Source organism: Bos javanicus, chromosome 8 (genome assembly GCF_032452875.1).
Source record: "Bos javanicus breed banteng chromosome 8, ARS-OSU_banteng_1.0, whole genome shotgun sequence".
Lineage (NCBI taxonomy): Eukaryota > Metazoa > Chordata > Mammalia > Artiodactyla > Bovidae > Bos > Bos javanicus.
Genome location: NC_083875.1, coordinates 112,682,781 through 112,707,867, shown reverse-complemented (window position 1 = coordinate 112,707,867; position 25,087 = coordinate 112,682,781). Strand labels below are relative to the sequence as shown.

Here is a 25,087-nt window from a genome sequence, read left to right as displayed (position 1 = left end):
CTGTGCGCCGGGGGCGGGGGGCGCCAGCTGTGCACATGCGCGCGGCTCCGCCCTTCCCGCCCCCACCTCCCCAGGGCCGGGGCGGGGCGAGGACCTCCTGCCCGGAGCGCGGCGGCCCGGCGGCCCCCGCTGCGGAGGACAGGTTGGGCCCCGGGGTCCAGTCCCAGGTCCGCGCTCACGGTCTGGGGCCTCGCCTAGCGGCCGTTGCCACACGTGTGCAATAGGAGCTTTTGTTGTTTCAGAAAACACTGTTAGAGGACTAAGCAAGTTCCAGGCAGGATTCCAAGCGCTTTCTCTCTCTCTCCCCTCTCTGCCTTTCTCTCGCCCCCTGCCTCCACTGCGTCTCTCTCCGTCTCTCTGTTTCTGTCTGGCTGTCTCTCGGAGACCTGCCTCCAGACAAGCCGCTGGGGATCAGAGCCAGGGTCGGGCTCCCTGCCTGGGCCCACGAGGCCTGTCCGCCCCCGCGCCAGCCCCAGCCCTAGCCCTGTCCTGCGCACTGCGGACCCCAGGGCACGGTGAGAAGCCTAGAAGACGTTTGGGTAGAGGTCTGTGTTTAGGGTTGGCCCAGGTGGACGCTCAGTGTCCTTTAGTTTCCTCCCTTGTGGCCACGGCTGGAGGAACCCACTCAGCCTCCCCAGGGGGCCTCGCTGGAGCCCCCAGAAGACACAGCAAGGGCCCTGGGCCGAGACCCTCTTTTCTAACACTTGACTCCTGAGGGTCCAGTTACAGCTGAGGAGGTCCAGTCCAAAGCCCCACGGTCACCACGTCCCAGCGTCAGAGAGGAGCCTGGGTCTGTTCTGACCCCCACTGTCTGGTGGCCGGTCTGAATACTGGCAGAGAGGTGGTCTCCCCAGGCTGCTGTGGGGATGGGGCGGCGGACGCTTGCCTGTGTCAGCAGATTGCTGCCCCTCCGTGGTCCCCAGGGCCTGGCTCTGGGGGAGCTGAGCTGGGGGCTGGCCCGGCCCCCCCGAAGCTGGCGTTCTGGAACCACTGGAAGCAGCCTTCCCAGTCTCCAGGGGCTCAGACACGCCAGCCAGGCGGCCTGTGTGCTCACAGTCACAAGTCCCCCGGGGCTTCACACTCCTTCTCAAATGCCGTCGGATTGCCCCGCATGATTTTCAAACTTAGGTCAGAAACTCCAAACTTCACTGTCCTTGTTTCTTCTGAATCTCTGATGAGATCCTCTAAGATGTTTCATCAGACCCCAGCAGTCACCCCTGAGGTCCTCACCTACACGTGTGAGTTGAAAATCCCTGTGGATTCCAGTTGTTCCTTGGGTCTCGGTCAATTTCTGCTCTCCGTCCTCCCTGCCATAACCACCAGCAGTTCCAACTCTGGCCCTCGCCCTGGATCCCCCGCTAGGACCCCACCTGGGCCTGCCGGCCCCCTTCCTGCAGTGGACAGAGAATGTGCAGCTGCTTTGACTCTGCCGCCCCTCCCCAAGCCCAAAGTCTCCAGGCCCCCCAGGTTTCAGCGGGTAAAGGCCGCTTTCCACCCACCCCAGGAGCAGGCGTCCGCAGCAGCACACGTCCGGTTCAGCACCACTGTGGCTCATACGTGTCCAGGCTGGGCTGTCGCCCCCAGTGGTTTGATCAAACATGAGTCCCAGTGTTGTGCTGAAGGTGTTTTGTAGGTGAGACTGACAGTGGTGAGCCTGGGCAAAGAGGAGCTCCCTCCGTACTGTGGGGGAGCCTCAGCCACTCAGTTGAGGGTCTTTAGAGTAGAAACCACTGAGGTTTCCTGGAGAAGAGATTCCGCCTCACGGCCTCAGCATGCGCTGCCCCCTGAATTCCCAGCCTCCTGGCCTGCCTCTGAAGCGTGCTCCAGCAGTGCCCACGCTGCAGGAGGGGTTCTGTGAGCCCTACCCTCCCCCGCCCTCCCCTCCCAGCCTCCCCTCCTCCCAGTTCAGCAGGGACACTCTTTCCTACTGGGCTGTCTCTGCTTCTGCACCTCCTGGGCGGTGTGTCCCGCGTCCGCCCCCTAGAGGCCCAGGGAGGCCTCACATCCGCCCCCTAGAGGCCCAGGGAGGCCTTGCACCTCGGGGATCCTGACCTTCTCCCCTTCACTGTGGCCCTCAAGCCTCCCAGGCTTTCTGTTGCCCAAGCCCACGTGACTGTTTGCATTTCTCTCTGCAGACCGCTTCCCGAGCCTCATTATCTGCCCGCGATCCTGTTATCTGTCCTGCAGTAAACAATTCCTTCCTGGTGTGATTGTGCTGCCTGCTTAGACGTGCATTCAGAGAGACCAGGAGCCCCGTGGAATGCTCTGTGCTCTGTGAGCGGCACCCCAAGCTCTACAGCGTCACGCGGCCGTGAGGGTGGGTCGCCCGCCCGCCTGCTGTCTGAGCACCCGCCCAGGGCCGGGCCTGCACGTGACTGCTGTCCGCATACTTGAGTATCTAAGCTCGGTGACATCCCGAAGAGATGTGAGTATCCCCAGTTTGCAAATGCAAAACCCGATGCTCAGTGAAGAGCGTGTCTTGTCCAGGCCCCATCACGCATGACGGGCAGGGAGGGGATGGGATGCTGACTCGGCATCACCCCTGCCAGGCCCTGACCTCACCTACTGAGCTGGCTGGTGGTGGGGGCCCCCTCCTGCAGGTCACTGGGCCCAGCCTGTGCCCCGCTGGTCCCTGCTGGCCTTCTCTGGAGACTCACTAGGGCCACGGGGGCACCCTCCTGGGGACGCTGGGCGCCCCCGCAGCCACAGCCCCAAGCCGGCAGAGGTGACTGATGGCCAGTTTCTCCCTGCTTAGGGGCCACCCTCCCCCCGACCCCCAGGGGCCCAGGCTGTGCTGAGAAGACACCCAAGTGCCCGAGGGGCCCCCAGGGACAGTCCGCACTTCCTGCTACTTCCAGGGCAAACCTGCCTTCTGTCTGCCCATCGCTCGTCAGGAGTCTGTGAGGAAGGGAGCATGGGGTTTAGAACAAGAGAGACTGGGCAGCGGCCTCCCAAGCTCCATGACTCTGGTGACCGTCTCACCCTCTCGGAGCCCCGGGCTCCTGTCTGTCATGGGAGGAGGCCGTCTCACACTCACAGGCAGTGCTGAGGGCCTGGCGAGAGGTGTGGGGGCCGCCCCCCCTCCGGGGACGAGTGTCCTCCTGGCGGGGAGGCTTCCCGGGTCTGGAGACTGGGGGGCCATTCCCAGACGGTGAGTCAGCCCTGGAGAACCTGGCTGTGCCTGAGACTGCCCCCCTCCCCAGGGCCTCGCCGGCATCTTCCTGCCCGGCGCCAGCCCACTTACTGGCAGCCCGCGGGGAGGGCGTGGAGGTGCTCTGGGGAGGTGCTCCGGGGAGGTGCTCCAGGGCATCACGGGCGGCATGGTGGCCAGCAGAAGGCTGACCCCACAGTCCTGGAGGCCAGAGGTCAAGGTTTGCTCCTCCCCGCCCCTCTGCAGCCCCTAGTGCTGCTAGCGGGGCCGCACCGGGCGGCCGGCCACGGCCCGTCTCCAGGAGGGCTTCCCCCGGTCTGTCCTCATCCCCATCTCCCTGTCCTTGGAGGGACATGCCGGCTTAGGGCCCGGGGTGCCCCCCCCCGATGCTGGCCACGTCTGCAGCAGGCCCGTTTCCAGAGCAGGTCACGCCCCGAGCTCCGGGCAGGACTGGGTGCTGGACAGACAGCCAGGCAGGGTGGTGATGACAGGCAGGACTGGGCGCTAAGAGACAGAGGCCTCCAGGCAGGGTGGTGATGAGCCCAGGGCCCTGTTGCCCGCTGCTCCCGCCCCAGGCTGCCCCCGTTGAAGAAAGGGAAGGAACAGACAGGGGCCTGCTTCACAGGGAGCTCCCTATGGGGATGAAGGGGGCGGGGTCGTGCCGGGTTAGGTGTGGCTCCGTCCCAGGCACAGGCAGGGCTCTGCGCTCCAGAAACATCTGCAGATAAGCCCGAGCTGAGCGACTTCACTTTTACTTTTCACTTTCATGCATTGGAGAAGGAAATGGCAACCCATTTCAGTGTTCTTGCCTGGAGAATCCTAGGTACGGGGGAGCCTGGTGGGCTGCTGTCTCTGGGGTCGCACAGAGTCGGACAGGACTGAAGTGACTTAGCATCTAGCATTAGCCGGAGTGCAGGGCTGTCTGTGGAGGACGCACGGACCTGCACGCTTGTGTCTCACCCCAGACAAGGACGTCGGCCACGCTGGGCCCCGTCCCCGCTTCAGGGCCGCCTGAATCCCCCACCCCGGGAGCGCGCACTCAGCCCTGTGCACGTGGCGTCCCTTTATTGTCCTGAACTAGAAGACTCTTCTCAGCCAAATGGGCCTGCGGTCAGCTTGCCGCCAGTTACAGCCCTCCCGGCTGACACGTGCCCGTGTTTACTGTAACCCACTCGGCTTCCCTGTCCTGCACCCACTTGTTGAGAAGCTGTTGTCCTTACATCAGGTAGAGCCTCTTTTCTTACATTAAAAAAAGAAAGGAGTTGTTGTTCAGTCACTAAGTCGTGTCCGACCCCATGGACTGCAGCATGCCGGGCTTCCCTGTCCTCCACCGTCTCCTGGAGTTTGCTCAAGCTCACATTGGTTGCTTCAGAACAGTCATCGAAGCACGCCAGATGACTAAATACACCCGCTTGGAGTCTTTTTAGCCTAAGATGGATGCAGCCCCAGTGGGCTCGGCCCTGGGGCTCCGGCCGCCCCTTCGGAGCTGGGCCCGCATGGGTGCAGGGGTGGCGGTTGGCCGGCAGTGGGCCTGGCCCTGGAGCCCAGGTTCCCTGGGGCCGTGTCCTCCAGGGCTCCTGTGTTCTCCTGGAATGCTCATCCCCTGCAGCCCCGCCGGCACTGGGCTCAGGTCCTCCAGCAGGAGCTCTACCATCCGGGGCCCCCTCCCCAAGGGTTTCACCACCCAGATGGCTGCTGTCACAGGACCGCACCCTGACAGACTGTTGCAAGCTGCCACCCTCCCACCCCGCCTCCAAGACCGGCTCTCTTGCAAAGGCCCCTCGAGGCCTGCGTCCTCCCCTCCCCATGAATCTGCTCGCACTCTGTCTCTCAGGGTGGGGCCCTTGTGTTTCTCCCGGGACCCCTGTGCACACTCTCCCAACCCCCGCCTGACTTCTGCACCTCCTCTCCTGCCTCCCCGCCTGGAGTCAGCCCATTTCACAGGCTGGTCTTCGGAGCCGCCAGGGTCAAGGACCCGGCTTCCCGCCCTCCACGGCTTTGAGCCCCGAGGCAATGGCTCGCAGGCAACACTCCCGGAGACCATGGAGGCGGGGACCCTCCGCTTAGAGTGTCTGAGCGCGTGCCACCCGCTCTAGCTTTCGGTCTGCTGGCTGCAGGCCTGTCCCCTGCCTGGGGGCTGGATGGCAGGCCCGGGTCCAGAGGGTCACAGCCAGAGCGGGGCTCTCAGGTGCTGGGCTCCCTGCCACCATGAAGAAGGTGCATGCACATGTGCAAAGGCCTGGGACAGACGTCCGAAAGAAACGGGAAACAGGACGTCATCGTCTTCCGCAGGCGAGCTCAGCCTGTGGTTCCACCGCGCTCCCTGACCCTGGGCTCTCCCAGCACAGACTCCAGAGGGCTGTGTCCGCGGTCACTGACCACTAGCGGCAGGTGAGCCTCCGCCCCCTCCCCTGCACTGACTGGAGCTCCGGTCCCCTGAGGAATGTTCCAGAAGGAATGTCACGTGTGGGCGCAGAGCAGGGGAGGTTGGAGAGCTCTTGCTGGACCATTGGTGCCTGGGGGGCCCAGACCTGGACGCCCACGGAGCCCTGAGCAGGATGTCTACCAGCGTTCCCCGAGTCAGCCGACCTTCAGGTCTCCTTGAGAAAATCTTAGCGGAGCCCAGCAGGGTCAGCGTCTGCTGTGAGGAGCCGGGCTGAGAGTAGAACTTCCTTCGGTCAGTTCAGTTCAGTTCAGTTGCTCAGTCGTGTCCGACTCTTTTCGACGCCATGAACTGCAACACGCCAGGCCTCCCTGTCCATCACCAACTCCCAGAATTTACCCAAACTCATGTCCATTAAGTCGGTGATGCCATGCAATCATCTCATTCTCTGTCAACTCCTTCTTCTCCTGCCTTTCCCAGCATCAGGGTCTTTTCCAAGGAGTCAGAGCTTCCCTGGTGTCCTTCAACACCGCTTTCCTGGGCTCCCAAGCCGGGGCCTGCTCCTGCCCTCCTGCTGAAGGCCCTGCGCCCGACGTGAGGCTGGGCCAATCAGAACGACCGAGCCTGGAGCAGAGGAAGGTTCACCGAGGGGCTGAGCCAGAGGAGCAGGCAGCTCTTTTCGGCAGACCCAGACTCCCCAGTGGGCTTCAGGGGGCAGTTTTAGGGGCAAGATGTGGGGCGGGGCTGTGGGGTGTGTGCCTTCCTTCCAGTGGTGGGGGGTGGTGGGAGATCAGGGCAGTGCCCGGGACCCTGGGCTCAGCCTGCAGCCCGTCCTCTGGGGTGGGGCTCTCACAGTGTCCAGCGTGTGAGTCCTGGGGGGACGGGACTCTGCATCCCCCAAGACTGCGCCTTTGTTTGCTGGCCGCTCCTCCCTTCCCTGATTGGCTACTGCTGGAATCTGCACTTGGGAGCAAAAAGAAGGTCTGGGAGGCTGAAGACTGTTTCCAGGAAGAAATGGGGGAACCCAGAATGGTTCCGTACCTGAGAGGGCCCCACAGGGTCCTGACCGTTTTCACTCCTGGGGTGTCAGCTGGGGGCCTTGCAATATGAATGATTAGCAAAAGGAAATCGAAAGTTTACCCATGGGGGCACCTCCTGTCCACAGCGGAGGCGCCCAGGCGGGGAGCATCTCAAAGAGGAGCCTTGGAGTTCAGGTCTAAGTACCGTCTTCCACTGGGCTTCCCTGGGGCTCAGACGGCAGAGGATTTGCCTGCAGTGCCAGAGATTAGGGTTCGATCCCTGGGTCGGGAAGATCCTCTGGAGGAGGGCATGGCTACCCACCCCATTATTCTAGCCTGGAGAATCCCAAGGACAGAGGAGCCTGGCAGGCTGCAGCACATGGGGTCGCAGAGTCGGACAGGGCTGAGTGACTAACACTTTCACCATCTTCAGTTAAGGCTGAGAAAGAGTGTGTGGAGGCCAGTTGTAGGAAGGGGACTCAGAATAATTAACAGATACAGATACGGTTGTTGTGCAGACTTAAGTCTCTGGTGATTTGCTATCAGCCTTCTCTCCTGACTCAGACAGGAGACTCCCTTACAAACAGAGATTTCCCTTGTGGATGAAAAAGCCTTTTTGCCATAACAGTAAACATTGTTGCAGACAGCCGGCCACTGAAGCTGCCCTTGTACCCTGGTGGTGAGCCCCCAGGGAGCCCGGAATGAGGACACTCCCAGGGTGGGCTGAGAGTGATGCTTTGCTGGGCTGGCTTGCTGAGGACTTGCCGGGAGTAAGTCTCTCAGATGGCTTTCAGGGAGAGCTCTGAAGAGGTGAGGGAGGAGCCAGGATCTATGAGAGCTTTTGCAACAAAGACCAGGGGGTCAGAGCATCAGAAGACACTATTAATTACAGAAAACCAAGCATCTCAGGTTGGTGAATTTAGCCCCTTTCTATGAATGGGAAGAGGCAAGAGTCGGCTCGCTGACACCACTCCCTTGATGTGCAGCTCACGACCTGCCGGGCCAGTGTCCTGGGCTTTCTCACCCTGAGCCCCTCTGCCCCAGGGTGGCTGCGGCCCCTTTGTCTCCACTCCAAGTCCCCCCAGGACTCACTTTCCAGGGCAGCTGTGGTGGTTGGGTGGCTGCAACATTGCTGGTCTACTCATGTTAGCGTTAGTCGCTCAGTCGTGTCTGACTCTGCGGCCCCATGGACTGTAGCCTTCCAGGCTCCCCTGTCCACGGGATTCTCTGCAAGAACACTGGAGCGGGTTGTCCTGTCTCCTCCGGGCATCTTCCTGCATTGGCAGGTGGGGCGTTACCACTGGCACCACCTGCAGAGGCTGATACACAGCAGCATGTTTCGCTCACAGCCCTGCAAGCCCAGTCTGGCGCCAGGGGGGTGCGCTGCCAAGGACAAAGCTCACGTTGCCAGAGCTGCTGCAGGTCTTTGCTCAGAACCTGGAAACCCTCACCTTCGGCAGGAGTGAATGTAAAACTCTGAATTAAAGTGTCCAGAGATGAGAGTGGAAGCCACACACCAAGAAAACAAGCCCAGCTGGAACCAGCGGGGACCACGGTGGTGACAAGCCTGACCTCCAGCAGAGCCCAAGTCTCACTCGAAGCTGGTCTTACTACTTTAGATACTAGATGACAGACCTACCAGCGGCCGTGGGAGGATGCAGACTGGAAAAGGACAAGACGGGGTGGCAGCCGGCTCCCTCGGAAAAGCCCCGATGCCTCCCCGTCGTTAGCATTGCTCCTCCTCTGTCTCTACTCTTGGGAATTAAACCGCCCTCTCCGGGTTGGGCAAGAATTGCTCCATGAACTTGGTTCCTGCTTTTCCGTTCTTTGGCCACTGAATAAAGACTGCGCTGTGTTGATCTCGACTTTGGTTTTAGCTGCTCCAGCCTGAATGAGAAAGGAAATTCTCCTGCCAAAGCAGGGAGCCGCGGCCTGGCCGGGGCCTGAGCAGGGTCCCCTCAAATCAATTCGGTAGCACGTGGAGGACCCCAGACCGAGGCAGGACCAGACTCTGGGGGAGACTAGACACCCCCAGAGCTAAGACACCGAGCCCGTCCGTGGATCAAGGATAGGTGGGTGGGGAGGAGCTAAGACACGGAGCCCGTCCGTGGATCAAGGATGAGACAGGCTGAGATTCAGATCCAGACTCAGGAGACATGCTCTCATTCTTGAAAGTGAAAGGAATTCTACCCCTTGTTCTGCAGAAAAGAAAAAATTCAAAAATGTGCCCATGAGCTAATCTTTCGAGCTTTTATCAGATAAGCCGAAAGTATTTAAGAACATTTTCAAATCAACACTTCACTGGATTCCCAGAAATACTTTTGTATTTTGGCAGTACAGCAAATGATAAGACGTGATTCCCAGCACAAGTGAACTGCAGAATTCAGCTCCTCTAGCCCTGGAGACGCAAGGCGGGAGCAGGAAGTCTGGTTGCTTCCGGTTAACCAGCCGGTCTGGCCCCGTCAGTGAGGCAGCAGGTAGAGCACAAGCCGGGCGAGGAAGGGAGATTTCAGGGAGACACGTGGGAGTCTGCACCGGCAGGCAAGGGAGCAGCAACACCTGTGAATATCGATGTGAAATAAAACTCATGTCTTATGACAAGACAAGGAAAAGTGAAGCATGAAAAGTCTTCTCTGCCCTCTGGCCTCCTCTCCTGCATTAGGCATCGCCTGGACCACCACATCGGCAGGAATACCCACTCAGCTAAAGAGCAGCCTTCTGCCAGCATCAGCAAGACGACTCTTTATCGAGAACACTTGTTGGTAATCTCAGACGAGGTCACATGAACCACTGCAGTGATGACGCTTGCATCTGACCATGTACCATTGCTTTGACGTACAGTCCCCTGGCTCAAAAATCGTTCGTAACTGTGCCTTGATTTCTGGTGGGTGGACCAGTTCTCAGGGCTTTCTGAGATGCTCCTCAGGTCATAACCCTTGAATCGGCTCAAATAAAGTTTTCCATTTTTTTCTTAGATTGACTGATTAATTGTTCATCAACTTAAACTTCTTATTTTCTAGGTCCTCCTGTTGATAATCTATTATCTTCTCAGATAATCTATTACCTTCTTGCTCCTTTATAATCAAGAACCTACTTCTGTTAAACTGAAAAATCAACTGGATTGTCATTTATCCCAAATCTTTTCCCATGTCCAAGCTCAATTCAAAAATTTTTCCTTACTCAAAAAATCATTTTGAGGCAACTTAAGGAGTATTTATATTACATAGAAAGAAAAAGCAAACACGTAGATAAGGAAAAGAAGTCATTAGAAAATTAAGAACTGAGGCGGAGATCAGAGCCTGGAGAGGACTCTAAAGATAGAGAGGAGACCACAGCGTTTGGCTGGACATGAGCCAGGGCTCCTTCAGACCAGCTGAGAGGTGCTGGCACAGGATGCTGCGTTGGACACGAAAAAGGAGCTCCCAGGAGCTGGGATGTGTTGGCTTCCTCATATCAGGCAGGTTTGCCTTATCTGCATTGATTCTGGTGGGAGTTGATCTTCATGTTGTTTTTACATTCCATTCAGCTTATACAGTGACCAATAACTTTTGGGGCATTTTGGTGAAAGTGAAAGTCGCTCAATTGCGACCCCAGGGACTATACAGTCCGTGGAATTCTCCAGGCCAGAGTACTGGAGTGAGGAGCCTTTCCCTTCTCCAGGGGATCTTCCCAACCCAGGGATCTAACCCGGGTCTCCCTCATTGCAGGCAGATTCTTTACCAGCTGAGCCACAAGGGAAGCCCAAGAATACTGAAGTGGGTAACCTATCCCTTCTCCAGCAGATCTTCCCAAGCCAGGATTGAACCAGGATCTGCACTGCAGGTGGAGTCTTTCCCAGCTGAGCCACCAGGGAAGCCCAGGAATACTGGAGTGGGTAGCCTTTTACTTCTCCAGGGATCTTCCCAACCCAGGGATCGAACCCAGGTCTCCTGCACTGAAGGCAGATTCTTTACCAGCTGAGCCACTGGGAAGCCTGAGAATACTGGAGTGGGGAGCCTGTCCCTTCTCCAGCAGATCTTTCCGACCCAGGTAATGGGAGGAAGGTGCAAACTCCCAGTTACAGGGTGATTTGGTGCTGGGACGACCGCAGAGCCGGGAGCAGAGCTCAAGCTGCTGTAGGGCCTGAGGACCATGGGTTCCATGAGCCCTCATCCCAGAGGAAAGAAAGGATTGTGGCCTCTTTCTGGCCCTTTCTCTGTGTTGTGTCTGTGCGAGGGGACGACTGCTGAACGTGAGCAGCTCACAGGGCAGATGTCCCACCATCACATGCACACCTGCATGTCGATTGCCTCCCAGTAGAACTGGGGTGGGAGGGACGAACCACACACAAGGAAACGAGGCTGCTAATCTGGTCACTCAGAGAGACTTTGCGCGATGGTTTTTGTGAAGAAACTTCCAGATCTAAAGCTGTGCAAACGTAAAAGGAGAAAGGACAAAGAGTCACGTTTGCTTTCCTCGATGTACCTTTTAACTTGCTTCAGGCCCGGGGCTCCCCCGTGTTGCTCTGCTGCACTGAAAGGTCCGCACCCCCAGAGCTGAGTGTGGAGGGAGTGGACCGTCCCAGGACCCTGACAGCTCCGGGCCTCCTGCCGCAGAGGGACAGGGACCAGGGACCAGGCCCCAGGGAGCCGAGAGGCTCTGCTCACTAAGGGCTCTGCTGCTCCTGGTGACAGGGCTCCCGGGAGGAGGCAGGAGGCTGCTTTGGGCTCCAGAGGGGAGCTGCCAATGGAGTCATGGGCGCGCAGAGCATCCGCATCATCCAGGCCTCCTCACTGCCCGGGGTGGAGGGCACGTGGTGAGGAGTGTGGGGTGACCCCGGGGGGCACGTGGTGTGGAGTGTGGGGTGACCCCGGGGGCACGTGGTGAGGTGTGGGGGGTGACCCCGGGGGGCACGTGGTGAGGAGTGTGGGGTGACCCCGGGGGTACGTGCTGCAGATGTGGAGTAACCCTGGAGCCTCTTCTCCCAAACACCCTGGAATGCACACTCCGGATCTTTACTTTCTAAAACACCGCGCCTGATCCAGGGTGAGAAAAGCGTGGTCGCGGCCGGCTCTGTTGGTGCGTGCCTGGCAGGATCCATCAGGAGGGCTGTTTCAGACCAGAGGCCCAGGACCCGTGTGGCTGCTGCCCCGTCACCCCATTCGCACTAGAGGGACCCTGGCTTCTGGCCCGCCTCCTCACCCCCAACTTTGGTTTCCCAGGGGCCCATGGTTCCCCGGCTTTGGTTTGCTACTCGGGGCCGAGGAGGAGAGCAGGACTGGACAGACCCCCCACCTCCCCAGGCTCAGGGGGCTGGCAGGACCACCGGAAGCACTAACACACGCTGGTTTGACCCAACCTTGTTGCCACTCAGCTGTTTCTTCACCGCCGCGTCATTTTGTTCTCTGTGCTGTCCCCTTCATCACAAGCATCGTGTTAGTGTGGATTTGTAACCGTCATTTCTGGTAACACCATGATGTTCCATGAAGTGCCTTTATCTCATCTGCTCCAGCCTCCCTCTGTACTAGGACTTTGGGGGTTGGTTTCACTTATTTCAGTGCATTTTCAATTGTTTTGGTATTTTAGGAGGGACATCTGGAATCACCAGGTCAAGAATTTTGTAAGATTTCTGACCTTCTTGCTAACCTGCTTTCCGTCATGTTTACACTGATTTTCAGGGCAAGATGCTTTCGACCACCAAGCTGAAAGATTTCAGTCACGACAGCAGCTCCTCGATGTTCCGCCATCTGTTGAACTTCCGTGATCCTGAAGACGCGCCCTTTCACGGAGGTGTGCCCCATGGTCTGAAGAGACGGGGTGGCGGGACCCTAAATTGCCCCCCAGGACCCCACACTCCATCCACCCTGGTGCAGCTGACCCAGTGCCAGGTGTAAGATATGGGCAACACCTGCTGAAAGACGGGCTCAGAGGGCGTGGAATCTCGGAGCACAAAGTGCTGCTGGGACTCCAGGAAGGCCGGGGAGCCGCTCGGCGCCGAGGGGCCAGGGGTGGCCCTGTGGCAGCTGGGAGAGCTGTGAGCCTCTGCACCCCAGGCCCGGGGAGATCTGGGACGGGTGCGAACCTTGGGACGTGGATGCATGCTGCATGATGACTGTGTCCATCGGGAGGGGCATCTGCATCTGTGAGGATGTCCGTGCTCTGGGGGGACACCCGCATCAGACGTGACCTCGAGAGGAAACAGTCGGGGTGACGGCAAGAGGTGTCACGTGGCTTCTGGACAAGCTCAGGGGCAGCGCTTCCAGGAACAGTCCCGTCTGTGCTCATGGACCTCAGGGTAGACGGGTCAGCCTGCAGCAATGTCGTCGCAGAAGCGGCCGTGGCTGGGGAGAAACGCCCGCTGCCCCAGACCCCACGCGCTTCCAGACTCAGTGAAGATGCACACGCAGCTAGAGACCCTTCGTGCTACAAATGTGGTAACACCTTTTTTATTTAGAGTAAGATGTGTTAACATCCAGCATGACAAAATTTGTACAAAGTTCACAATTTAAAAATGAATATCACTGCAACTTGTGATTCCACACATTTATAGCAAAATTAAAGTGTCAACAAACCCATGCCGTGTAGTACAAAAATAAATCAAACTTCAGTTCCACAGAGAGCACGATAAATATTTATACAAAATTCTGTCTTAATAAATGATTACTTAAATTAACTTAGAAATGAATATGAACAATAAGTTATAATAAATAAACTCTGATGACTCACAATAATTCCATATGAAAGGTCAGCATTCTAATATGTGACACTTTTGTGATCCCTATATAATAGTCACAGATAACTTTGATTTGATATTATGTACCAACGTTAGATGAGCAGCAGATTTGTGCTTAAAACCCCTTTCCATTGTACATAGGTGAGAACAATTAGAATCCCAAACTGATACTACCTATTACGCTACGAAAAGCATCACTATAATTGGCAAAGAAGCTGCAGACAACGACGGGGCGGGGAGATGCATGTGCCGATATGAACAACGGGGGCCGCGCGGAGGCCGCCCCGGACGGGATATGTGGCCGCAGGTGGCGAGGCGCACCTGGCTTCAGCTCTCAAAAAGGCAATTCTGAGCAGGGCAGCTACAACGAATCACACAACAGAAAGAGGCCCCGCAGGGAAGGCGCCGCGGCGCCCGAGTCATCACACAATCTTCTCCCAGCTAATTATTAAAGTCCTCCTGGAAAACTGTAAGCTTTTGTACAGTGAACAGTATAAAGTGCCGCTGGGATGTACATGTATTTATACATATATATATACCGAGGTTGAGTATTGTATCAGAGTATTTGTGGTGAGGTCCCTGTAATGTCCCGTAGCATCATCAGGTCAGCGGGGAGGCCTCCTCGGATTCCTCCAGGGTCAGAGTCACGAGGCTACTGACACGGGAATTGCACACCTCCGTACGGATATATAGGACAAGGTAAGTGCAAATAGTCGACTGGCACGCTGTGGGGACAATGACCCTGTAAGTCCTGTTCTGCTAAAAATATTTTTTTTTAATTTTTACAAAACCCATCTTTTTTTTTTTCATAACAAAATTTTAAAGTACTTTTGTACTTCCTGCATAACATCAAGACATGGAAGGAAGAATGCTATCACATGTAAATCAAGTCAACAGCAATCGAAAACACGACAGGTCGTCCCGGGGACGCGCGAGGAAGGGGAGCGCGGCGGTGGAAAGCGGTCTTCCGCATCGCGGAGTGCAGTCGTCGGGGAACAGTCAGTCTGCAGGGTGGAAACGAGTCTGAGATGATCTAGTGTAAAGCAAAAAGTGCTGAAGGGCATTTAGTTACTCCCACCATCTGACGGCATTCGTTCCTAGAGAAGGTCGCACCGAGCGAGCAAGGCTATGCGAACGTTCTAGGTCCGCGGGCCCCGCGGGGCGGCCGCACGTGGAGCGCCGCCGCCTCTGGACTGCACGCGCTCCCGAGGCCAGCGCCGGGCGGGGCGCCGGTCTGCGCCGCTCTCCCACCCAGGCCGGCCCGCCGCTCAGCCCGGTCACGCGAGGACTGGCACCGTCTGCCTTTATCCCCCACGGGAAACTCACGACAGCGACAACAGGAATGGTAACTGGATAAGGTGGGAGGGGAGAGAAAGAGTCTCAAAGGATCTTTGAGCGCAAAGGAAAACACACGGATTCTGTTGGGTAACAGACGGTTCCGAGGGCGAGGAGCCCTCGGGGAGGGAGGAGAAGGTTGCTCCAAAGCGCCCGAGAGAGGAGGAGGCGTCTTCGGGTCGTCCACCTCTACTCTGCCCCTGTCTTAGCTGAAGGTCCCACCGTCACACCATGTAACGCTCAGGAGTTAATTTAAAAGTGCTGTTTAAGCTGCTTTGAATCTTCTGCCAAGTTTCCATGGCTTGATGTTGTCTTACAATAAATTACTTATCTCATTTCTTACAGTTAATCCATATGGCATTTCCTTGGAATGCAAAAAACCTCATTTATTGCCCCCACCATACACCATCCTCCTAAAACAAACAAACAAAAAAATCACATAATATTTCCAAGCATGGTTCAAAAATAAAGCATTTTTTTTGCAACCAATTCTTGCTATGAAACAATATGCACACAAAATGTATTTCTTAAATTCCGTAAGATCCTCCAACATGAGGCAAAACGATAACATCTAAAAAGTGGCTGCAGGGCCACCAAATGATCATTCAGAGCTGTTTGTGTGTGTGTGTGTGTGTGTCCATTTCAGTTCAAAATACTAAACATTTAATCACTAAAGCATTAAAAAGAATGTACACTCTATTTATTTTGATCGGCTTACCTCTTCAGAAATATATATACCCCCAAATGTGCATACATTAGCAGCTATAAACATTACATGGCATGTCACACTATGTCAGCTTATATGAAAACGTACAAAAATGTGAATGTATTCCAAAACTATTCTGCAGGTACTATCTTTAAAGCAAGACATAAAATCATTATGAAGTCTTGTAAGCATAACACTGTTTCAAACAGAAATAAATATATAACACTTTCTGGTAAATTACAGCAGCAAAGAACAAGAGGCATCGTTTTTTAAGCAAGATTCCACCACTACAGCAGCTGTTCAGACCTGAATTCCTCTCACAGCCTGCTTTATATTTTCCAGTAGAGCTTTATTTTCTGGGCTCTGATAACGGTCTTGATTTGTATACATGTCCGTCAAAGTAGTCACGTATGCATCAAAATTTTGTTCATTGATTGGATCCTACGAGATATTAAATAGTAGTTCATATGCAACTTTTATTTTCTCAATAGGATATTCACATCAGCATAAAATAGTATCCCAGCCTAACGCCACTGTCCTTATCTTACTTAAAAGGCCTTTCAGAGCAACTTAACCTTAGGGGATTTACCAATCAGCCCCACCAGAGCGGTTCACGGTACGGTTTGGGGGAGGTAACCACAAGCATCTGAGGTCTGAGAACCACGAGGACAGACAGACAGACAGCTACGCTAGGATGAGCACTGCGCGCGGCCCCCAGGGGCCTCCGCCCGGCGCCGGTCACTTACCATATGCGGCAGCTGGATGTTGGCGAGGCTGTGGATCAGGGACTGGCTGAGGTTGGCGAGCTCGTGCAGGAGCGACTCATTCTGCTGCTCGATCACCTTGTTCTCCTCCTCGATGGTCTTGAGGCTGGACTCCATGGTGGTGATCTGAAACGCACAGACCACACGACATGTAACACAAGCCGCCCCCAGCGAGAGGCCTCGGGGGCCCACGCGGGGATGCAGCCTCTTTGCTCAAATCCAGAGTTCTCCGTGTGAAGGGCTGGACGCTGAAGGGGTCACTTGGTGTGCTTTGAGTCCTCACGCTCGAGCCCTCGGCACCTGGACCCTAACAGCTGGTCTCTCTGAAAAGGAACCAGTGCATGAGGGTGGGCGAGGTTGCCAGGTCGTCTCAGCTTTCATGCAGGTTTTACAAGGTCTTCTGGCCACTGAGCACAAACGATCGTGTGAGGACCGGCCTTGTGCCACCCGGGCCTTTCTGCTGGCATGACAGGACGATCTGTCTGGATTAGTGCCTTAGGACGTGGGGCTAACACTTCTTCTTCTTAGGCTGAGTCTAATGCTGCGCAGAGAAGTCCTGAAATATTGTTTACTTGTGAGTCACTATCCTCTCCAGAGAAAACATCTACTGCTTTACTGACAACGCCAAAGACTGACTGTGTGCATCACAACAAATTGGAAAATTCTTCAAGAGATAGGAATACCAGACCACCTGACCTGCCTCCTGAGAAATCTGTACACAGGTCAAGAAGCAACAGTTAGAACCGGACATGGAACAACAGACTAGTTCCAAATTGGGAAAGGAATACATCAACGCTGTATATTGATGTATGTTGTCACCCTGCTTATTTAACTTCTATGCAGAGTACATTATGAGAAATGCTGGGCTGGATGAAGTACAAGCTGGAATCAAGATTTCCGGGAGAAATATCGATAACCTCAGATATGCAGATGACACCACCATTTTGGCAGAAAGCAAAGAGGAACTCAAGAGCCTCTTGATGAAAGTGAAAGAGAGAGTGAAAAAGCTGGCTTAAAACTCAACATTCAAAAAACTAAGATCATGGCATCTGATCCCATCACTTTATGGCAAACAGATGGGGAAACAATGGAAACAGTGACAGACTTATTTTCTTGGGCTCCAAAATCACTGCAGATGGTGACTGCAGCCATGAAATTAAAAGATGCTTGCTCCTAGGAAGAAAAGCTATGACCAACCTAGACAGAATAGTAAAAAGCAGAGACATTACTTTGACAACAAAGGTCTGTCTAGTCAAGGCTATGGTTTTTCCAGTGGTCATGTATGGATGTGAGAGTTGGACTGTAAGGAAAGCTGAGCACCGAAGGATTGATGCCTTTGAACTGTGGTGTTGGAGAAGACTCTTGAGAGCCCCTTGGACTGCAAGGAGATCCAACCAGTCCATCCTAAAGGAAATCAGTCCTGAATATTCATTGGAAGGACTGATGCTGAAGCTGAAACTCCAATCCTTTGGCCACCTGATGTGAAGAACTGACTCATTAGAAAAGACCCTGATGCTGGGAAAGACTGAAGGCAGAAGGAGAAGGGGAGGACAGAGGATGAGATGGTTGGATGGCATTACCGACTCAATGGACATGAGTTTGAGCAAGCTCTGGGAGTTAGTGATGGACAGGGAGCCCTGGCGTGCTACAGTCCCTGGGGTCCCAAAGAGTTGGACACGACTGAGCGACTCAACTGATCCTGTCTGTAGTCATGAGGCAGGGGTCCCTAGCGGCCTGTATGGTGTCACTGCCTCCCTGCCTCAAAGAAGGGTCTGGCATGGCTTCCTGACCGCCCCCCCTTCCTCTAACCTGCCAGAGAGGATGTAACCATTGCTGTGCACCCTCCTGGCCTCTGCCTGCCACCAGACAACCAGCCCTCACTTACTGCAAAGAAGGCTGGAGAGCTGCTTGCTCTGCGAAGGTTGGAGGGACCCAGCGATGGAACCGAACAGGGAGCTCCTGGAGGTCACAGCATGTGTGCTGGGCTCCATGGGTCCCCAGACTGGCCTCAGAGGAGAGGCATGGGAACAGGACTGTCTGCTGGACACCAAGCTCACAGCCTGGCGCCTCCAAATGGCACCCACCGACTGCCCCAGATTACCCAAATCTCTGCTCATCAGCTCTAAACTCTGATTTCTCATATATGGTGTCCCTGCCCACATCCAGGGATCCCAAGCAGCTGGGGTCTGAGGGAGTCCCTGGCTTCAGCTTTCCCAGGTTCGCCAGGCGAGATCTGGCTCTTTGTGGATTCAGGAGCAACACACACACACACACACACACAGAAGTCGCTCAGTCGTGTCCGACTCTTTGCGACCCCATGGATTGTAGCCCACCAGGCTCCTCGGTCCATGGGATTTTCCAGGCATGAATACTGGAGTGGGTTGCCGTTTCCTTCTCCATCAGGAGCAACAGCACTTGTCAATAGGCACGTCTCTAGGTGAGAGTGTTTCCCATGGAAGGACACTCGTTGTCCTGGGCTTCTGACCCAGCAGGGTTCAGAGGAAAACCTAGCACCCCAGGAACTGCTCTGAGTTGGAGCACAGGTGGAACAGGGGGCGGGCAGAGTGCTGCCAGGGGGTCAGCGTCCCCCGCGGCTGGCCCCTCGGGGTGGAAGGGCTGACCGCACTCCCACGGGGCTCCGAGCAGGAGGGCGGAGCCGGCACCTTCCTCTCAAGCCCACCCCGAGGCAGCCGTGGGTACTGGGCGTCTGGCATCATCCAGCCCAGGAGAGGCCAAGGCTGGCTCTGGTGGAGGAATGGCCCGGCCATCTGTCCGGGGCACCCGGGGCTTGGGGAGGGGCTGGAGGCAGCCTGTTCTGCGGGTCAGGAGCCCCGTGCCGTCAGCTCAAGGTCCTCAGCCTGGGGAGGGCGGGGGTGGACAGGGAGGGGGTGTGGTGGACAGGCCCCCCTGCTATTGGGAGCATCCTCGTCTATGTGTGTGACAAGCAGCAGGCTTCCTGCAGCGGAGGGACGAGGACCCGAGGACCGTGTGTGCCTGTGAACATGACCTCTCGCCCGGGCTCACGATAGAGCTAAGACGTGTAAGAGACATACACAGAGCTAAGCAAGTACTGATTTGATGAAACAAAAAGTATACATAACTCTACACTTGAAAAAAAAAATTTGTTTTTGCCAAGCCACAAAGCTTTAGGGCTCTTGGTTCCCTGGCCAGGGACTGAACCTGTGCCCCTTGCCTTGGAATTGCCGAGTCCTGGCACTGGGCGCCAGGGAAGCACTGTCCTGAGCACTTCTGATGGAGAGACCACTGAGCTCTTCTGAGCTCGGGATCCAGGACCCTGCAGGGACCCTGGTCTCCCGCAGCCTCTGCAGGAGTAAAACGCGGGTCAGACTGACATTCATGCCTTTGAGGCAGCAGAACCAGAGCCTGCTTCTGCACTGAAAGCTCACACGGAACCCGCAGTTAACACAGGTAAGGGTGAGGCTCAGGTGGTCTGGGTTCCAGGCTGGGGGTGGGGTGGCAGGCGCCATGACCTTTGTCTCGTATCCATCACTGGGTGTCCAGTGTGGTCAGGGGGCCCCACTGAGCTCTGCCTGCACCTCCGGTCATAGCACAGCAGCGAGGCCCTCTCCCTCCCTGGGTGTCACTGGCACCGTGGGGGCGGCAGGGCAGGGGGGCACCAGAAAGCCAGGCAGTGGGGTCTCCAACCTTCCCACCCTGGAGGGGCTGTGCCCCCAGGGGGCAAGGACCAGCAGCAGCCTGTCCCTGATGCCTGAGCCCATAGGCAGGGTCCCAGAAAGGCTGTGAGCGTCCCAGAGGGGCGGCTGGGGATGGGGGATCTGACCACAGGGAGGGGGGTCCAAGCAGGACGGGGCCCAGTGTCACCTGTGACCACACTGGGGGGGACGGCTGGGGAGGGGGATCTGACCACGGGGAGGGGGGTTCAAGCAGGATGGGGACCCCCAGTGTCACCTGTGACCACACTGGGAGGGATGGCTGGGGAGAGGGGATCTGACCACGGGGAGGGGGTTCCAAGCAGGACAGGGGCCCGATGTCACCTGAGACCACACCAGGGGGCATGGCTGGGGAGGGGGGATCTGACCATGGGGAGGGGGGTCCAAGCAGGATGGGGGCCCGGTGTCACCTGAGACCACACCAGGGATGTCCCACCCCAGAGCATCAGGAGGCACAGCCCTGTGGACGGCTGAGTCGGATGCCCTGGACCTGCGGCTCTGCAGCCTCGGCTCAGCCGCTGCAGGCCGCACGTATGGCCGATGCGCGCACGTCCTGGTGGCTGCTGCAGGCACGTGGGGTCAGGACGAGGCGCCTGGGCTCAGGCCTCTGGCAGGGGCTCAGTGGAGACCAGACCTGGCCCACCCAGCAGCCTCGCCAGGAGTCTGCGTGGACATAGGCGGGCCTGGAGCCCAGGGACGGGCTCGGTGTTCCCTGAGGGGACAGGCAGCCCAGGCTTGGCCTCCGGGGGACGAGCTCTCCCCCTGCAGGGACAGGAGACCCTCAGGACCTGCCACTGGGAACCGTGCTTCCCTGAAACTGACTCGAGTGAACACTAGTCCCTCTGGGGACCCGCGGGGACAGCAAATTTTGCCGCTGAAATCACCTCGATAGAAGACCAAGAAAAGGGTGAAAGAGTAAAGGGAAGACTGGGCGAAGACCAGGGGAGACATGCCCGCTGGGGGCCTGGAGGCTCCGGGGCCACTCGGTTGGGGGCCGCAGAAACTGTTACCTGAGTTCTGAGCTTGATCATGTCAGCCTCCATCTGAGAGTTGGACTCGTTCAGCTCCTTGATCTCCTCGTCCAGCTGCTTGATTTCCTCGTCATTCTCTATACCTGTGGGGACAGGAGGGTCAGAGACATGGGTCTAGGGCCGCCACGGGGAGGACGGGGGGTCAGAGACGCCGGGCCTGGGGCCGCCGCGAGGAGGACGGGAGCACTGTCACTCCTCCGGACGGGGAGCCCGGTTTGCTGGGAAAACAGGCTCTTGAATGAAAACGAAACGGTCGTGGGTTGTGGGTCTTCTCATCCCCACTGCCATCCTCACAATGATGGCACCTACAAACGAGAAATCAGCTGGGGGTCACGGACCCTCACAAACGGAAAGGTTTCATCTTCAGCGAAACCTGAAACGGTTCACCAGAGTCTGCGAGTGTGCCCCCTGAACCCGGCGGTCACCCCGTGTCCTGGGCGTGGGTGTCCCCGACTCTGGCCATGACCTGTCTGCTCTGTGTGTGGTCTGCCTCTCTGCCCCCCCACCCCCTTCTCCCCCTACTCTCAGAAGGAGCCAGGCAGCTGATGTATCTGAAAAGAAGACAGCAGGGTGCCCCCCACCAAGCTGGGGTTCTGCAGATGAGACTTATCACACACACACACACACACACACGCACACACACACACACGACCAAAGCCCTGACTTGCCAGGCGCTGAGCGGGCGCTCCTGTGGGAGGCGCAGAGACCGGCTCCAGGTGGTGGTCTCAGAAGCTCCCGGAATACTGACCCTGACTGATGGGCACACCCCTCATCTGAAGGCCAGCTTGTGGGGCTTTGTGGGGTGGAGTTCCGGGGGGCCAGGAGGGCACTGTGGGCACCAGCTCCTGAGGGGGCCCGGGTGGGCTGCAGGGAGGAATGTCGGGGTGCCTAGGGGCGCGTTGGAGGCCAGGTCTCCTAGCCGGCTGCTGCTGCGAGGCCTTGCCGGGGTCAGAAAGGCCCTGGCCCTCGCGGTGCTTGCCCTGGCCTCCTGTGGTTGAGTCCCCAGGGGAAGAACAGAAATGCTGCAGGTACAGGTGTGGGACAGTCACTCCCGTCACTTGCCCGGCAACTGGGGGAGACTGGGGGCCGCTGTCCAGCTTTGCAGAGAGGGGTCCAGTCTGCCCCAGACAGAGGGCCTCTGACAACCCAGAAACCCTGCGCACGCTACACCCGGCGCCAGCGCCCAGGAATCGAGAAGAGAGCGAGTGGGGGTTTTGGTCTTCACTGCTGTTTGTAGTGAAATGAAGAAAAAAAACTCAAGAGAGTAACACATCCTCCTGTAGAGAAGCCCATTTCTTCTAGGACATCACCTTTCTTTGTGAATGTGATCGGGCAGGACGTGTCATTGCGCTCAGCTTGATTTCCCTTTAATTATCCTTCCTTCTGAACTGTTTCTCCTACGGATCTCAGGTGGGAAAGTCAGCCTCATGGGTGAGGTGGTCTCGAGTGCCCCCTCCCTCGGCCACGCTCCTGCCGTCGCCTGGAGGACCCTGTGTGCATGGCCCTGATCAGCCCCTTAGGTCCACAAGGCGCTTCTCTGCAGCCTCTTACGGGGTCCAGAGGCCCAGCAACACAATTTGCCTTTTTACCAAATGCTCCCGAAAAGCAGCCCAAGGATACAATAGACGATACTGCCAGCACTGAAACGAGGTCTACCCTTTCTCAGCGGTGGACCGCTATTTCCCTCTCTGTATCTGTGACCAGGCCTTTATGGAAATCCCTCAAAATTAGGAGCTAGGGTCAACTGAGTTAGTGTATACAAAAGCAACCACTTGGGAGGTCTCCATCAAGGCGATGGCCAATGTTGTTATTCTGCAGTTGAAGGTCAGGTACAGTTCAAGGTAAGAATGCATAAAAACAATCAAGATAAGTGCATAAAAACCCTGATTTGTAAAGCAACTAAATCATGAGTTAATTTACCATGTAGTGAGGATCTGCCAGGACATTCCTTTAAGTTCCTTAAACGGCTTCCCTTGTGGCTCAGGCGGTAAAGAACCCTCCCGCAATGCAAGAGACCGTGGTTCAGTCCTTGGGCTGGGAAGATGCCCTGGAGAATGCCATGGCTACCCACTTGAGTATTCCTGCCTGGAGAATTCCATGGATGGAGGAGCCTGGGGGCTACAGTCCATGGGGTTGAGAAGGGTCAGATGTGAGTAAGCGACTAACAGTTTCACTTCCTCTAAGTCCCTACCCATCAAGGCGCAGTGAGTACATCTCGTGTGAAACCTGCGGAAACGTCACAAGCCCCCTGGATCGTTGGGCTGTGAGGGTGAGGTTTTCTCAGTGAGTTTCTGTTCAGACTTCTGGACAAGCTCCCCAGGTCGTATTTCTTGTTCTTTGGGTCTGGACGACTTAAAGCCTTCTCTTCTCCAGGTGTGCTTTGCAGCTTCAGCTGAAGACCAGCCATGTGAAGAGTGGTTATCACACTTTTCTAAGAAGCACAGAGAATCCGCCTCTATTCCCTGACCCCTGAGGGCCAGCTGCCTTTGCAGATTTCGCGATCTTCGTTGGGATTGTAAGGTCTCTGATGCCAGGGTCTGTACACGAAGCCATTGGAGCTTGTCCAGGGAACTGCCCTCTGTGACCCTCAGAGCCGCTTGATCAAGAGACCGGGCTTTGGATAATTCGTGATAGGAAGAGTGAAAAATGCGCTACGCGTCTGCCTGTATCCAACCCAAGATTCGTGTTTCCCTTGAGTCGTGAGTGTTTGAGTGTGACTGTCAGTGGAACAATCCACTTCAGGGCTGGCAGTCTGAAGATCACGGCACTGTTATGAGACCTAGGGAACAGCGGAAAGACTAGCACGCCTCAGATTTCCACTGAACTTGCCTTGATTAGCTTGTCAGGATGCTCCATCAATGGTACTTCATATACAGCGAAGCCTGTGAGATACCCCAGCGTGTCAGCACTTTTGTCTTGGGGCTCAGTTCAGTCGCTCAGTCATGTCGGACTCTTTGCAACCCCATGGACTGCAGCATGTCAGGCTTCCCTGTCCTTCATCAACTCCCAGAGTTTACTCAAATTCATGTCCATTGAGTCAGTGATGCCATCCAACCATCTCATCCTCTGTCCTCCCCTTCTCCTTCTGCCTTCAATCTTTCCCAGCACCAGGGTCTTTTCCAGTGAGTCAGTTCTTCGCATCAGGTAGCCAAAGGATTGGAGCTTCAGCTTCAGCATCAGTCCTTCCAGTGAATATTTAGGACTGATTTCCTTTAGGATGGACTGGTTGGATCTCCTTGCAGTCCAAGGGGCTTTCAAGAGTCTTCTCCAACACCACAGTTCAAAGGCATCAATCCTTTGGTGCTCAGCTTTCTTTATAGTCCAACTCTCACATCCATACATGACTACTGGAAAAACCATAGCTTTGACTAGATGGACCTTTGTCTGCAAAATGTCTCTGCTGTCTAGGTTGGTCATAGCTTTTCTTCCAAGAAGCAACTGTCTTTTAATTTCATGGCTGCAGTCACCATCTGCAGTGATTTTGGAGCCCAAGGAAAGAGTCTTGGGGCTAGATTCTGACAAAAGGGAACTATAAGAATTTTGAAAAAGTTAGGAGATGAGAATGTGGTCTCTCTGGAATATAGGTGAAATCTTAGGAGCCCGTTTCACTGTTTTGAACTTTCATCAAAGAGCGTCCATCAATTATCATGTTTTGTTTGACTTTCATGGAAAACCAACATCTACGCAGGGTACAGAGATCACATGACCAGTAGATGTCCTGAAGTCTGGAGGTGTTTCTGAGCTGCCCTGATGAGAGGTTTAGCAGTCTGGAATTTAAGGCCAGCTTTCCAAACACGACAGACAGACCTGGATCTGAATCCATATCCGCTACTTACATCCAGTGATGACTACTCTCCTTAATCTCTCAAAACCCCAAATGCCTGCATCACAAAAGGTCCCTGTCAGACACAGTGGCTCTAAGAAATCAACTGTAGGTCAGATGCCTGAACTTCAGCGAGACTCGCCAAACAAGGGCCAAAGAAAAGCGTCCGACGCCGCTGTGCGAGCAGCCCGCCAGCGCCAGGCCCCTGCAGGCACGTGTCTGCTCTGACTGGAAAGTAGCACAGACTGGTTTTGTCCTGCTGACCCGGTCATGGGAGCTAAAAAAATAGCTAAAATAGCTAAAAGAAAAAATACCGCATCTGCTCTAGTGCTGCTGCTGCGAAGTCGCTTCAGTCGTGTCCGACTCTGTGCAACCCCATAGACGGCAGCCCACCAGGCTCCCCGGTCCCTGGGATTGTCCAGGCAAGAACACTGGAGTGGGTTGCCATTTCCTTCTCCAATGCATGAAAGT

General features: G+C 55.9%; 1 protein-coding gene and 1 long non-coding RNA gene across 17 annotated transcripts in view; one reads left to right on the top strand and one right to left on the bottom strand.

The window, feature by feature from the left end:
• Positions 1–10: 10 nt before the first annotated feature.
• LOC133253264 (uncharacterized) lies at positions 11–14,112 on the top strand. The gene is made up of 2 exons (XR_009738262.1): positions 11–2,425; positions 12,211–14,112. It is a non-coding gene; the product is annotated as an uncharacterized LOC133253264 (long non-coding RNA).
• Positions 12,941–25,087, bottom strand: part of MYT1L (myelin transcription factor 1 like) — a 396,883-nt gene continuing 384,736 nt past the window's right edge. For 8 of the 16 annotated variants that reach the window (XM_061426756.1, XM_061426757.1, XM_061426755.1 and 5 more), the window contains 3 exons: positions 20,767–20,876; positions 16,053–16,196; positions 12,941–15,747 (listed from right to left, as the gene is read on the bottom strand). In XM_061426756.1, coding sequence (XP_061282740.1) covers positions 15,607–15,747; positions 16,053–16,196; positions 20,767–20,876 — 395 coding nt within the window. In that variant the 3' untranslated portion in view covers positions 12,941–15,606. The remainder of the gene's footprint in view (positions 15,748–16,052; positions 16,197–20,766; positions 20,877–25,087) is intronic. The other 8 variants (XM_061426765.1, XM_061426766.1, XM_061426773.1 and 5 more) reach the window with 3 other exon arrangements.